The sequence below is a fragment of the Bradysia coprophila genome (genome assembly GCF_014529535.1).
Source record: "Bradysia coprophila strain Holo2 chromosome X unlocalized genomic scaffold, BU_Bcop_v1 contig_20, whole genome shotgun sequence".
Taxonomy (NCBI): Eukaryota; Metazoa; Arthropoda; class Insecta; order Diptera; family Sciaridae; genus Bradysia; species Bradysia coprophila.
Window position 1 is genome coordinate 6,092,333 of NW_023503307.1, and position 13,719 is coordinate 6,106,051.

The 13,719-nt window shown below is 36.0% G+C and overlaps 2 protein-coding genes across 2 annotated transcripts; both read left to right on the forward strand.

Moving 5' to 3' along the window:
• The first annotated feature begins 1,877 nt into the window (after window positions 1–1,877).
• LOC119068561 (RWD domain-containing protein 1) lies at window positions 1,878–3,477 on the forward strand. Its single transcript, XM_037172189.1, has 4 exons — window positions 1,878–2,060; window positions 2,145–2,350; window positions 2,934–2,987; window positions 3,050–3,477. The coding sequence occupies exons 1-4, from the start codon at window positions 1,985–1,987 to the stop codon at window positions 3,440–3,442; spliced, it is 729 nt and encodes a 242-aa protein (XP_037028084.1). The 5' UTR covers window positions 1,878–1,984; the 3' UTR covers window positions 3,443–3,477.
• A 1,134-nt stretch (window positions 3,478–4,611) lies between these two features.
• LOC119068539 (platelet glycoprotein V-like) lies at window positions 4,612–6,358 on the forward strand. The gene is made up of 2 exons (XM_037172155.1): window positions 4,612–4,717; window positions 4,783–6,358. Exons 1-2 carry the CDS (start codon window positions 4,713–4,715, stop codon window positions 6,326–6,328), a joined length of 1,551 nt encoding a protein of 516 aa, XP_037028050.1. The 5' UTR covers window positions 4,612–4,712; the 3' UTR covers window positions 6,329–6,358.
• Window positions 6,359–13,719: the final 7,361 nt, after the last annotated feature.

Consider the following 13,719-nt stretch of genomic DNA (forward strand, 5'->3'; position numbering starts at 1 on the left):
AATGACAGCTTCATATAAATTTTTGTAACATTGTGGTTAGCTTTGTGAAAATGACAGCTCATTTGACATCTCAAATGACATTGACAATGTACCACTCTATAGTACCACTCACACTCATGCTTAAAGTGCGTTAGCAAGATGGAAAGTTAGGAAATGCAGAAACACAGAAAGTTCAAGTTTTTAGAGAAGATTTTAAATAAAAAATGTTTTATTCGACGACGGTATTTATTGCTATTGTGAAAAATGCAGTCGCACAAATCTATGTTCAAATTACGTTTCAAATCATTGTCTTAAATCTATTTTGTAAAGATGATTAACAGCCTGACCCGTTGCTCGTGTACCCAATGCTGTCTGTTCATTGCTTTTATAGCTCATATTGCCCCACTTCGGCTTATATTCGATGAAATTCAGCAAATTCTTACCGTATTCCACAACAACAGCCTCATTATTTGCTGGACCGCAAAAGAAAATCAAAACCCCCTCCTTCTTATTCGAGGCTCTTTCATTTTTATACGATGTGCTGACTTTCATCTGATAAATGCCCGTTAATTTACCCTGACGGAACAGATCACAGGCCTCTGACCACTTTGCATCCATCTGGGCCTTCGGAAAAAACATCATCCATTTACCGGATGGTTCGTCGGTATAATATTTTGCTTCCATTTCGTCGTCGGCGCAAATTAGCCATGGAAAGTTTTTCACCTCGGATGGCTTTAGTGTTGTGTTGATGTAGTTCTCAATGTCCTCGGTAGACATTTTTCAGAAAATGAAGTGGAAATAAATTAATGAACAAAGAGAAAAATCTTTGTATTTGACAACAAAAGTGAATGGAATGAACATTGTATACAGCGATACTATGCATGCGATAAATGCGATTTTTTTGTGCTACCAAGTCTACCAAGTATGTTCACTTAATTTCAAAATGAGCTTTTCATTCGCGTGCGATAAACTTATAGTTATTTTCGCAATTCCGGTCCATAATCATCACCTTTCCATGCATCCATTTAATGTCGTTTTGAAGGCATTTATTTCACTGTATTTCTGGACACAGTGCGATATTAACTTTTTTTTCGCACGCAGTGCGATATCAACTTTTTTTCGCACGCTAAAGAACCTATTACCTTTAACGAAGGCTAAATGTTTATAAATAAAAATCTTGCATTGACCAGAAATCGAACCCCCGACACCAAAAGGTTTTTGAACACAAAGCAGCGACTATAGCCATTCGGCTATAGAGTCACACAATTATACCGAACGTAATGTTGAAGCGTATTTACTAAGCATTGACTACTCGATTTCATTCAACGCGTCTCTTCACATCACATTGCAATGTGTATTATAATGCAGCCTTCTTGATCGTTCAAATGAATTTCTGTATACACAAGAATTTTGGAACAAAATGTAGGACATGTTTTGCATTGGAAAGGTGATTATGGCCCGAAATTGCGAAAAACGTTGTATCTACCACGGTAGGTATGCCGGTATTTTTTTGCACACGACGTCTTGTCGACCTTGGCTTCGCCTCGGGTCGACAATCGACATCTAGTGCGAAAAAATACCTTCATACATACCTTGGTAGATAAATAACTACAGGAAAATTTTGATCACACCGCCTTCGTGATCAACTCGAAACTTCGCTTGCGATGTTATTTAAAATGGCAAATCGCGAAATCTATATTTCTCCGACTGTAACACTGTTTGAAAGTAGATACAAAAATGTGAAATATAAGATTTCATGGATAATTCGCACCATTGATTCTAGCATACGATCAGGCTACCCTCAACGCATGGATTTCTGTTCAAAAATATCGCAGCGCTTCAATTGTTTTGGTTGTTATGTCTCTGCAAAAAATTGGTGCGTCAAATTGTGCTACAATGACATTTGACACATTTGTTATGATATTCTCGGTGTTGGAGTCCTGACTTCAAAAATAAGTTTTCCAATTACTTTCTTTTATGACCGTAGAGATTAACCGTCTTCAACATGGAACGAAACTATAAAGAGGACCAGACTAACGAAATCGAAGCATTGGATTCCATTTATTGCGGCGAAATGGAAAGTACGTTGAACCAACCTACAAATATTGCTAACCTCAACTTATATTTATGACACATTTGAAATGTTTTTGTTTTCCAATCGACAGTTCTAGCTACAGAGCCTTTTCACCGCTTCAAATTACCGATATCTACGGAGGAGTTTAGTACCGATGAAGACAATGGTTTGGCTTGTCATTTAGTTTTCACATACACGGAAAAATATCCGGACACGGCGCCACTTGTTGAAATTGAAGATGATGTTAATTTCGAGGATACGTATTCGGCAAGATTAATTGATCATATTAATGAGACGGTAAGAATGTTGAACTACTCGAGAATATAACGGCTTTCGGTCTTCATAATCAAACATTCCTTGCAAGAGGAGGTCATACATAAAGTATGTCAGGGAAGAAATCCGTTGTCCAGCCGTGCGTAACCGTTCATAGATGTGTTTCAATTTAGTGCATTCATGTGGAGTGAGAGGCGATTTGGTGTCATTTCAAACTTGACACACTTTATAAACGATCCCCGATAACAGCAGTTTGGTAGCTAAACTCTCAATGAACAACATTTTCTTCAAGACCTCGTTGTGACTCTAGCCTTGTCCCTGTTTTCGTTCTTGTAACGAATCTTCTTCGGTAATTTTGAATTTTTGAAGAAAAAAACGAGCCGAGCTGATGAGCACAAAGAGCGAAAAAAATTGCATCAAGTACCTTAAGGTCCCATTTTTGAGTTCAGAAAGGAAATTTCTTCAGAGGACGACCATTGCTATTTCATTCATTTGTGTCTTGGTTTTGATTTCCGTAGACACTTACTCTTCTACCCACACACCGCTAGTTCATTGTTATGGTCATTTGGCTAGGCGATCGTTGATCATAATGTATGTTTGATTACAGATTACGGAAAATCTTGGAATAGAAATGATATTTTCACTGGTTAGCAGTGCACAGGTAATTAATGTCCATTGTCCTTAAAAAGTCACTCCTCACCAAACCTTCAATTTGTGAACCAGGAATGGCTCAATGTGCGCTGGGATGAACATAAAAAGGAAGAGGAGAATCGATTATCGGTGAAAAAGCTAGCCGAAGAGGAAGCCGAACGAAAGAAATTCGAGGGAACGAGAGTAACGGTCGAAAGCTTTCTGGCATGGCGCAACGAATTCGAATTGGACACGGGCATTGCGGCGAAACGGGAAAAATTGCTCGGCGACAATAAGAAATTGACCGGTAAGGAATTGTTCTTGCGCGACAACACACTGAACGAGTCCGATTTGAAGTTTCTGTTGGAAGCTGGCGATCCGATCGAAAGCGTTAAAATTGATGAATCGCTATTCCAGAATTTGGATGATTTAGATTTCGGATCGGAAGATGATGACGATGAAGATTATGTACCCGGGAAAGATTAGGATTTGAATAAATGTTAACGGTTACAAAAAATGTGCTGTTGCCTTTGTATGCCGACAGAACAGATTTTGAGTTCAAATGCCCGTTTAACTAATTTAATTTTGTCTCGGATAATTTTGTGGCAAATGAAGTCAGTGATTCTGTACAGTGACAATAAGCAAATGCGTGAACTTCGAGAAGACAGTTTGTCAATAATTTTAATGTGGCACTGCTCAAGATGTTCGATTATTCGATTGGTATGTGACGTACTTTTAGTCTTTTGAAGTAACTCAACGAAGTTATGAGACGTCGAGAGTCACACATTCAGCAGTTACGCGTCTTTACTCTTAGGCTGGGCAGGAATTCCTTCTTGTGCTAATCCGATGTAGACTAAATGGTTTCTCGAGTGTTATGAATCTTCGAGAGTCACGACAGGAATCCACGACTTGTTCCACAAAGTGATTACCTGACACGCTGATTACAATAAAATTGGAAATTGACCTTGCACCGCTACTTCCTACCTACCGTATACCGACCGTGAAAAGTTTATTTAAATGTCCCACGGTCACTTACAATCTCGCATACAATGCACATTCTTGCATACAATACTAGAGTTTAGTTAGAGCAGTAACCAAAATGAAAGCAGCGCAACTGAACAATGAATCGACAAAGCTACCACACCGACATACAACTTTCATTACTGATACAGTAACGAATGTTTTTATTGGAGAAACATGCGACAACTGTTTAGTTTCAGTACCACCCACGCTTGAAGTACGTCGATTTTCGTTTTGATACTGGAAGGGCACCTGCTTAATTATGTTGAATCACTTGTCGTCAGGCATAAACACTCAAAAACTAAAGTGTCAGAACAGACAAATTTTATGTTTTCAAACATTGAGTGACAATATGACCCATAACACATGTCATACCATGACCTGATGATAGACTGAAGTGTACGTGGAATCGCCGCCGATATACATTATTTTGGAAACTTTATTTGTCTCTGCTACACTCACTAAGACCCTATGCAACAATTTGTTTAAACAAACGTTTGTTTTGAATATTTCGTCATGAATAGCCAGCGCTATCAGAAAATACATCCGGACTTTAAGCAATTGACGTCTTTATCTTTCGATTTATCAATTATCTTTATCAGATTTGTTCAGGTACAAAACAACATTTTTTCATCAGTTTCGCTTTCAGCTAATCAGAGTAAATCCAGTTCAGTAGCAACACAAAGTTCGTTTAAAGTGTAATCGGTTTGTAGACTAATAGAAATAAGGTGAAATCATGAGGTGTGATTGACGAAATAACGTTCTATTGAGTAGCCCGTTCGTTACGACTTTCGTTTTGATTTCAGAAACTCGAAGCTACTAACAACACTCGTCATTGTTGGAATAGTAACTCGGCTCCAAATCATATCTGCACAAAATGTTACAGTTGACGGTCTCTGTATTTACTATTACGATTCGAACAGTTACACGTGTGACCTACACAATGTGATAATTAATTCACCCGATCAAGTTCTTGTAATTAATGGAGACCACCTGCCCGATCACAGTGACTTTGATGTTGAAACATTGATTCATCGAAATGTTTCCATTTCCTATTTCAATGGGGAAGTTTTGCGAAAATTTAGAAATTTGAAGTACCTGGCTATGGGTGGTGTATCGCACATCAACGAAAATGCATTCGATGTTTGCGACAATCTTGACCGCATTTACATTGGCTTCAATCCGTTGGAAACGTTTCCGCCGAGAATGCTTCAGAATTGTTGGAATTTACGGCAATTCGATGCGTCATTCAACGTCTACTTAACATCAATACCTGAAGAAATTTTTGGTAGCACATCGAATTTAGAAATATTTGAAGTGATTTCGACTAGTGGACTATTTGGCGCGTTACCACCAAATCTACTCCGAAACATGACAAATCTGAAAGAATTTATTTTTCGATCGAATTACATTGCAAACGTTGATAGAGATCTACTCGCAAATGCAGTCCGTTTGGAAAAAGTCGATTTATCGCAAAATTCAATATCTGATTCGTTCGTCATAACTAACTTATTAAACGGCCACGGTAGCTTAAAATCGATTAGAGTGCTTCGAAACAGATTTAGGTCATTCGACTTAGCTTTCTTCGCACAATTCACCGAATTAAATGATCTACAGATCGGTAGTGATGGGCAAATTGATGTTGACTTCATCGGTTGGAACGATCTACCTTCGTCATTGACATCAATTTATTTTTCGAATATTGGCCATGATATACCAGGTGATGCGTTTAGCCATTTAACGAATTTGGAAAGTTTAGGATTCACCGGCCAGCGTATCACCAATCTGCATGAAGACACTTTCAAGCAACTCGTAAATTTGAATGACCTGGGAATTCAATCAACAGGGATACGATCGATTCCATCTAACGTTTTCGTTGATCAAACGAATCTGACGCAATTGTTCTTGAGCTACAATGCAATAGAAGAACTTCCCGAAGGAGTTTTTGCAAGTCTGACCAATATTGGTTTTAACAGAACAGCGCTTAGAGGTGATCTCATACTCAGTGGAAATCGCATACAGCGCCTTAATGCTAATTCTTTCGGTCATCATCCATATCTTCAAAATATTGACTTACAGTTCAATGAAATCTCGGAAATTGAGAGAGAAATTTTCGATCACTTTCCTAATACAATGGAAACTGTTAACTTACTGTGGAATAATTGTACTAACACATTCTTCAGTTATAGCTCTAATTTACAAAACGATGAAAGGTTACAAAATTGTTTCAACAATTGGGCTGGAATAACGACTACAGAGGCACCAGGTTCTGCTTCTAGTATTGTCGATGGCTTTGTGTTTTCAATAACATTTGCTGTTTCTACCATGTTTTTGATGTTAAAAGGACAATAAATGAATCAAAAAAATATTTTTCAACCAAGAAACTTGTGGTGGCATTGTTTCTTTAACAGACAGGGATGTCATCGAAATCAGAGGCATTCCTTTCCGGATTCATTTACTAAGATCACGATTATGTCTGAGATGGTTTTTTAGAGGCGTTTACACCTCGATAACACACCAATCTATTATTTTTCCAATAAAAACCTGAGAAGTTGTGAACGCGAAGTAAGACCTGTGTGGTGGAGGAACTCAGCAGATGCGTTACACTTTTGTGACTTTTTTTATAGGAAATTTAAACTAAATCTGAACCGATTTTGCTGATAGTTACATACTTGGTCAAGTAAGTCAGACTTGATTGCACGAGTTTGATAGTGTGCGAGAGTATATATCTGAGTGTGAATGTTACATTACAGTCACATTACAGAAACTATTGCTTTGGAAAATTGTTACAAATGGTAGATGATTTAAAATGTAAGAGTTTTTCGTAAGGATTTTTATTGGTTAACAAACGAGAGAGACGAATTTCAACCAATAGAAATCCTTCAGGGTGCTCTCTTACTGCGAACATTTTAAAGTGGAAACCAGACTTGGTGTTGCAGTAAAAAGAGATACTGTACTTGGCCTCACGACAAAAACAGATTTTGGTCGATCAGATTAGTTTGGTGAGTTGAGTCGATGAATACAGCTTCCCATTGGTCAAGAAATGTGATTCTTAAATTTGTAACTCATATGCAAAATTTGCAAACTTTAGATGCAACTGTAACATAAAATGCTAAAATTGTTATCTTGACGTGTGGCCATTACAAATCTCGCCTTGCAATGAGCCGAAGGCGAGATTTGTAATGGCCACACGTGAAGATAACAATTTTTGGCGAGAGATGCATAATCGTATATTACACATCGATTGCATAAATAACTATTTCAAGAGGTTTTAAGTTGAAGTAATACCTTATCATATAAAGTAGTAGAAAGCACTTACCTTCATGGTCATATCTAGCTCAGAGATATCGGGCTCAAACTACGAGTCTTATTAATAGCTTTCAGGGAAAAGTTTACCGAAGTTTGTTCAGATTTAGTGAAAATATCTCAAAGTGTTACAAATAGCTGCCCCATTTATGTAACTGATCTGGCAAAAACGCACAGAGTTTAATCTGGTCTATCAAGTAATGCGATCAATAGTACATTACTATACCAGTGAAGTAATTTGATATCTCGTACAGACCGAGGTACTTTTTCTCATCGTGATACAAGATATCAAATTATTTCACGTGTAAAGTATGGCGTTTTACTTTACGAACGAGCGAGGGAAAGGGTCTTCACAGATACGGCCACATTACCTCACTAGTAAAGTAATATATAGTACTTAGTACACACTTCTCACGAAGAAGTCGAGGCTTACCGAGACTGATAGTTACAAGTGTGTACTCTATTTTATCACATAAGCGAAAATGAGACAACAACATAGAACTGAAATGTAATTTTTGAATTAAACTTGTTAAGTAATTTTGACAGCCGAACACCGCGCGTATGTGATAATATATATTACACACTTGTCACGAAGAAGTCGAGGCTTGCCGAGACTAATAGTGACAAGTGTGTACTCTATTTTATCACATAAGCAAAAACGAGACAACAACATAGAACTGAAGTGTAATTTTTGAATTAAACTTCTAGGTAAGTAATTTTGACATCCGAACACCGCGCGTATGTAATAAAAGAGATTTACGTGTTACGGCATGTTTCATTTTCAATTACATTGCCTAATCACATAAAGCATTGTACTTGCGAGGTTCCAAGTTGTTATTTGACAAGAGGGGAATACAGCTCTCCCATTCGGGTCGGGCTGTAACACGCCACTTATCAAATACACAACTTGGAACCTCGGAAGTAATACAGTATTACATGCTTTTGTTTTCCCAAGGGTTGAGTTTGGCTTATTACAAACCAAACAAGAAATTTGGTCTAAGCATTTAATAAACATTATGCAACTGTGTCGAAATTTTTATTTTGACGAGCTGGTGATTGTGATCTGAAGCCAAGGGCGCGGATCATAATCCAACTAAAATTCTAAAAAAAAATCATCGTTTAGAGTGGTCCAAAAAATTGGGAAATGTTAATGAAAATTGGAATGAGCAAAGCGAGTAATTTAGCTTGAATTTCGACCGTTCGAAATTGTCGCAAGCTCATTCTTAAATAACATGAAAGATCTTTGAGTTCAACATTAATCATTAAACCAAAGATGAAGACATCAATATAAAAAAGAACGACACCAGGTGCTTCGTTTGTCTAAAATCCCCGGCTAATCATTTTTTTTCTCTTTATTTTACCAATTTTTCAAATATTTGTTTCCATCATGAGCCATGGTTTCTTTTAGTGTTGTATTAACTCTCGCTGTAAAATAACTACAAAATTGCCAATGAAAATAAATGTTATGTTTAATCTGATTTGAGAACATTTCTACGCGCAACGCATATTAAGTGCGACGAATTGAAATTTGCAATGTTGTGTCGTCGGTTGATTTTAAAAGCGGTACAAGTAAAATAAGAAAATTTTTACGAACAATTTTTGTAAGCCAGTTAAAATTTGCAAATTGCAGAAAAATCTGAATATTATTTCAATGCCGCTCGCGAAATCAATTAAAGCAAATAATACGAGTATGCGATTGCACCCATAAAAAGTGACCACAACTCTTGATGCTGTATTGGGCAATGTGATTTTATTAGTTTAGTTGCTGTTAGACTTTGCTTGTTTTCGTTTTGCGATTGATTCAATTACAAAACATGGCAAAAAAAACGTTAGGAAAGATCGACATCCATTCAGAGAAAACTTTGCGGATAATAATCAGTTAGAGACCACACAGATACACACTGAAAGAAGTCTAAGATCTTTTTGCACATAGATCCAAACCCTCTGACAATTTCTATTCCAAAATGCTATAACATTGATTTGTTGTATGGTTACCATGGGTAGCATTAAAATTGGTTTCAGTGTTGGTACACCATTTATCGAGAGAATTTAAATTTAATTTATTAGATCGTTTTCCTTGTGGTGTCGGGAATTCTTCAATTCACCATTGTGAGACAACTGGTAAATGATCTTACATTCAACATTACAATGAGAGATACAATGAGATGTTGCAATGACACAAAATATATAGCGTGATATTGCGTGGCACTGGTCCCTACCAAGAAGTTCTTTAACAATAAAAATCGTACCGTAGCCATAAATTCGAATACCTTCAATATGTAGAAGGTTGAGCGCATTTAATAAATTGTGTGCTTTCACATGCTATTAAAATGTAATATGAGCGAGAACCTCTTAAAATTATTTGCTAATAGTCGATTATACATGTTGGATGGTTTGAAACAATTGATGCGAGAATTACGAATTTAGTTTAATTGTTTCGCCTTTCTTTTATTACTTCAAGTATCATACCAAATTTGTTTAGTGATTTGTTCTTACAGTTAACTTAACTTGGAACGAAATTTGTTTCAGCTCTTTTACAGCTGATCCATTCAAACAACTCATAAAACTCGTATAAAGCAGTGGGGTTGTGTTAGTGGACCAGCTGAAGCAAATTGCGTCACAAATTTGATTAGGGTTATCTGTAAATTGAAATAGATTTTATTTATTCCTTCTAAGCTTCCTTCTAGCTTAGAAACCTAAAAGTAACTTAGAAACTGTTACCTTTTTAAAGAACTTCCACAAGTTCTACCTGCATTCGAGCTTATGTTTCTTATACACTTAAAGCCCCAGATCAAAGCATCTGACATAGTAATGGAACAATTGGTGTGTCACAATTGTAGTCTATTTAATAACAATAATACCATTGCAACTACTATTACTGTTGTACTAGGTGCTTTGACAAGATTTACTTACAACAAATCGCACACGGACACGGATAATCGCACCTTCTTCGTTGACAATATACACTTACATGCTTTCGTTTTCCCTATGGTAAAAAATGGTTTATTACAAGCCTAGGGATGAAAAGTACGGTTTTCGACCCATGTAGTATGTAAAGTAATTTACATAACAAGGGATAAAAAGTTGAAAAGTCACATTTTCGTGTGATTGTTGTCATCGGCTTTGCTTTGTGTTAACAAAATTCATGCGAAAAGTGGACTTGTTATGTAAATTACTATACATAGCTTGAAACAAAAATTAAAAGTCTCGTTTTCGTGTGTTTATTTACCTCGGGTTCGCCTCGGATCAACAAAATAAAATACACAAGAAACTCTATTTTTCATCTTTTCATTTGTTATCGTATCACATAATTCGTCTGACTGCGAAAATACCTAAATAAGATCCACGAAATCTCTGATGTTAGGTTCAGAGTTTGTCACTTTTCCTACCTCTTCTTTCTTCCAGGAGGGAACACTAATTGTCGCATGCATTACAAAGTGTAATACACTAGGCCCCACCTCTTGGGTGGGTCAGATCCCTTGACTGGCTATTTTTTTCTATAATTCCAGCCTTAGTTTTCTATCATATTTATTTAATTTCCTGAAGAAACAAAAAGAGCTATGAGTTGAAGGTCCAGCGAGCGATGTCTTACTCCTAAGTTGAGTGTCCTATATAATCTACTAAAAGCGCTGAACAGGTGGCGCATTTCTTGCTTACCTCTTGAAAAAAAACTCATGTGAATTACGGCTCTGGCAAAATTCACACTCGTGCAAACACTTTAGGAACGAAAAATTTCTTTTAAGAACGCGATTTCACGCAAAAATTGTCGTATATCGCAGATTACCAGTCCAATAAAGTCCAATGTTCGAATTTAACCACATGAATTACGATACTGGTCGAAAACACTTAATATTTTAAAATCTGCGATTTTCGAAGCCTCTGAGAATTACTCGAGTTATCGTGTTATCAAGCAAGCAAGATTGTTCTAGACTTCTAGATTGTTCGACCAGAAATCCAGATTCACTTACTCGTCGAATAATTTTTTTTTCTGGAAATCCGTTGCAAAAATGTCGCGGTAACAAGTTGTGTTTACAATTATACTCCAACTACTCCACTACTCCAATATTATCCATCTACGAACTCAAAATCGGGTAAAAATTACTTAAGTTATCACGATAACAAGGAAAAGTGTCTGAGTATAATTTGGCGTATTTCCTGCCTACCTCTTGAAAAAAATATAACTCGTGTGAATTATGGCCCTCGCTTCGCTCTGGCCACAAAGTTCACACTCGTTCAAACATTTTAGGAACGAAAAAAATTCTTTTAAGAATACGGATTTCACGCAAAAATTGTCGTATATCCCAGATTACTAGTCCAATTAAATTCCAATGTTCGAATTTAACCACATGAATTACGCTACTGGTCGAAATTGATTTTTTAAGCCTCTGAGAATTACTCGAGCTATCGGTTTCTCAAGCAAGCAAAAACTCTTTTGGGAAGTACTTCTTAATTGTTAGACCAGAAATCCAGAATTTCACTACTCGTCAAATAAGAAATTTTTCTGGAAATCCGTTGCAAAAATGTCGTGGTAAACATAAACAAGTTATATTTACAATTACTCCAAACTCGCTACTCCAATATCATTCTCTGTCAATTAAAACAAAAAATTTGAAAATCGGGTAAAAATTACTCAAGTTATCGCGCGGTAACAAGAGAAAGTGTCTGTGTAGAATTTCTCCCATCTTGTTGTTCTAACATTATCCATCTGCAAACTCAACCTCAAGAATTTCAATCTTCGTCGAATAACACAAAAAGTTTTAAAATCTGATAAGAATTAGGGAAGTTATCGCGGTAACAAGGAATAAAATTCTCTTGAGAATTACTCCCATCTCATTATCCCAATATTGCCCATCTACGAACTTAACCTCATGATTTTCATTCTCCGTCGATTAAAACCAAAATTTTGCAAATCGGTAAAGAATTACTCGAGCTATCGAGTCCACAAGGAAAAGCGTCTGTGTAGAATTTCTCCCATCTCGTTGTTCGAACATTATCCATCTGCAAACTCAGCCTCAAGATTTTCAATCTTCGTCGATTAAGACAAAATCTTTGAAAATCGGATAAGAATTATGGAAGTTATCGCGGTAACAAGTAAAAAAATCTCTTGAGAATTACTCCCATCTCATTACTCCAATATTGCCCATCTACGAACTTAACCTCATGATTTTCATTCTCCGTCGATTAAAACCAAAATTTTGCAAATCGGTAAAGAATTACTCGAGTTATCGAGTCCACAAGTGTACGGACGTTTTCTGTATTTAACGTTTTTTGCCAATGTGGAACAATTTCAAAATATCAAAGTGAACTTAGCGTTACGGACATTTAAGGGTATTTTCTTTCATAAGACCCTGACTTTCAGTCAAGGGAATAACTCGGAGAGAGCGTTCCTTTACCGAATGCGAATCACTGCGTTTTCGTTCAAACCCTTGCGATCAATTTTGCAAACAAAGATCATTTTAATGATAAGCTTGGATTGTGTTTGTTGTCTCACAGGTGGATACCAATTAACTTTGATTTGATTAACATATAAAATTTTAAAAATCCATAGAATGGTAATACATTTGCGTTAACCTTGTGACACCTCAACATTTAACTGACTAACTCGATTTTCTATTTATTTTATTCAATAATAACAAATTATTTAAAGACTATACGAGCAAAATTTGTTTAAATTTCTGATTGTATTTTTCATGATACTGCAGCATGTCGCGATTTGATCTCTGAATCTGTTACTTCATCTGTTTAATGTATTGCTTAGTGCTGTAGCTGTAGACAAAACCTTTTATTGATCTATAGGTATTACAGTATACGATCAAAAAATATTTTGTTCAGTTTTCAGCTTAAAATGTAGCGTTTAATCCTTTGAATATTGGTTGATAAGTTTAACGGTTAATCGGTACATATTTGACAACATCAAAAGGATTTGTTTTTGCAAAGCAACAAAAATTCCAAAAGAACAAATCTATTACTTCATTTGATTAACCAATCACTTTACCATGTAAGACCACAATCTCATCGCATATTTTTGTGGTTGCAGTCGATAACAGATGATTAGTCGTTTCTGTAAAGTAAATGTGTTTGGAATTTATTATCATATTACATATTACTCATCACTCATTACTGACTGCTCTTTAATGTATATATCAATAAATCATAGATCACAAGAAATGTATCAACAATCAACTTATTCTATGAAAATAAGCAAATAAAAAAAAAATTAATTGAAAAATGTTGCGTAGATTTTATTCATTTTAATCTTTTGCTGACGACTTTATAATCTGTTATCGACTCGACAGCTATTATTAGTACTAACGTATGGTACAACAGCACAGCGTTGACGAAAATAAACAATTAAGTCATTACATTTGGGCGGAAAAATTCGCTTTTGATGATTTTCTAAATCAAATTTCTGAAATCATTAAAACACGAAAAAATGT

Excerpts from the sequence above, each read along its gene's own strand:
- LOC119068561 (XM_037172189.1), top strand. The coding sequence starts at position 1,985 with ATGGAACGAAACTATAAAGAGGACCAGACTAACGAAATCGAAGCATTG. Across the intron at positions 2,351-2,933 it reads TTGATCATATTAATGAGACG|ATTACGGAAAATCTTGGAAT; the intron begins GTAAGAATGTTG and ends GTTTGATTACAG. Across the intron at positions 2,988-3,049 it reads CACTGGTTAGCAGTGCACAG|GAATGGCTCAATGTGCGCTG; the intron begins GTAATTAATGTC and ends TTTGTGAACCAG.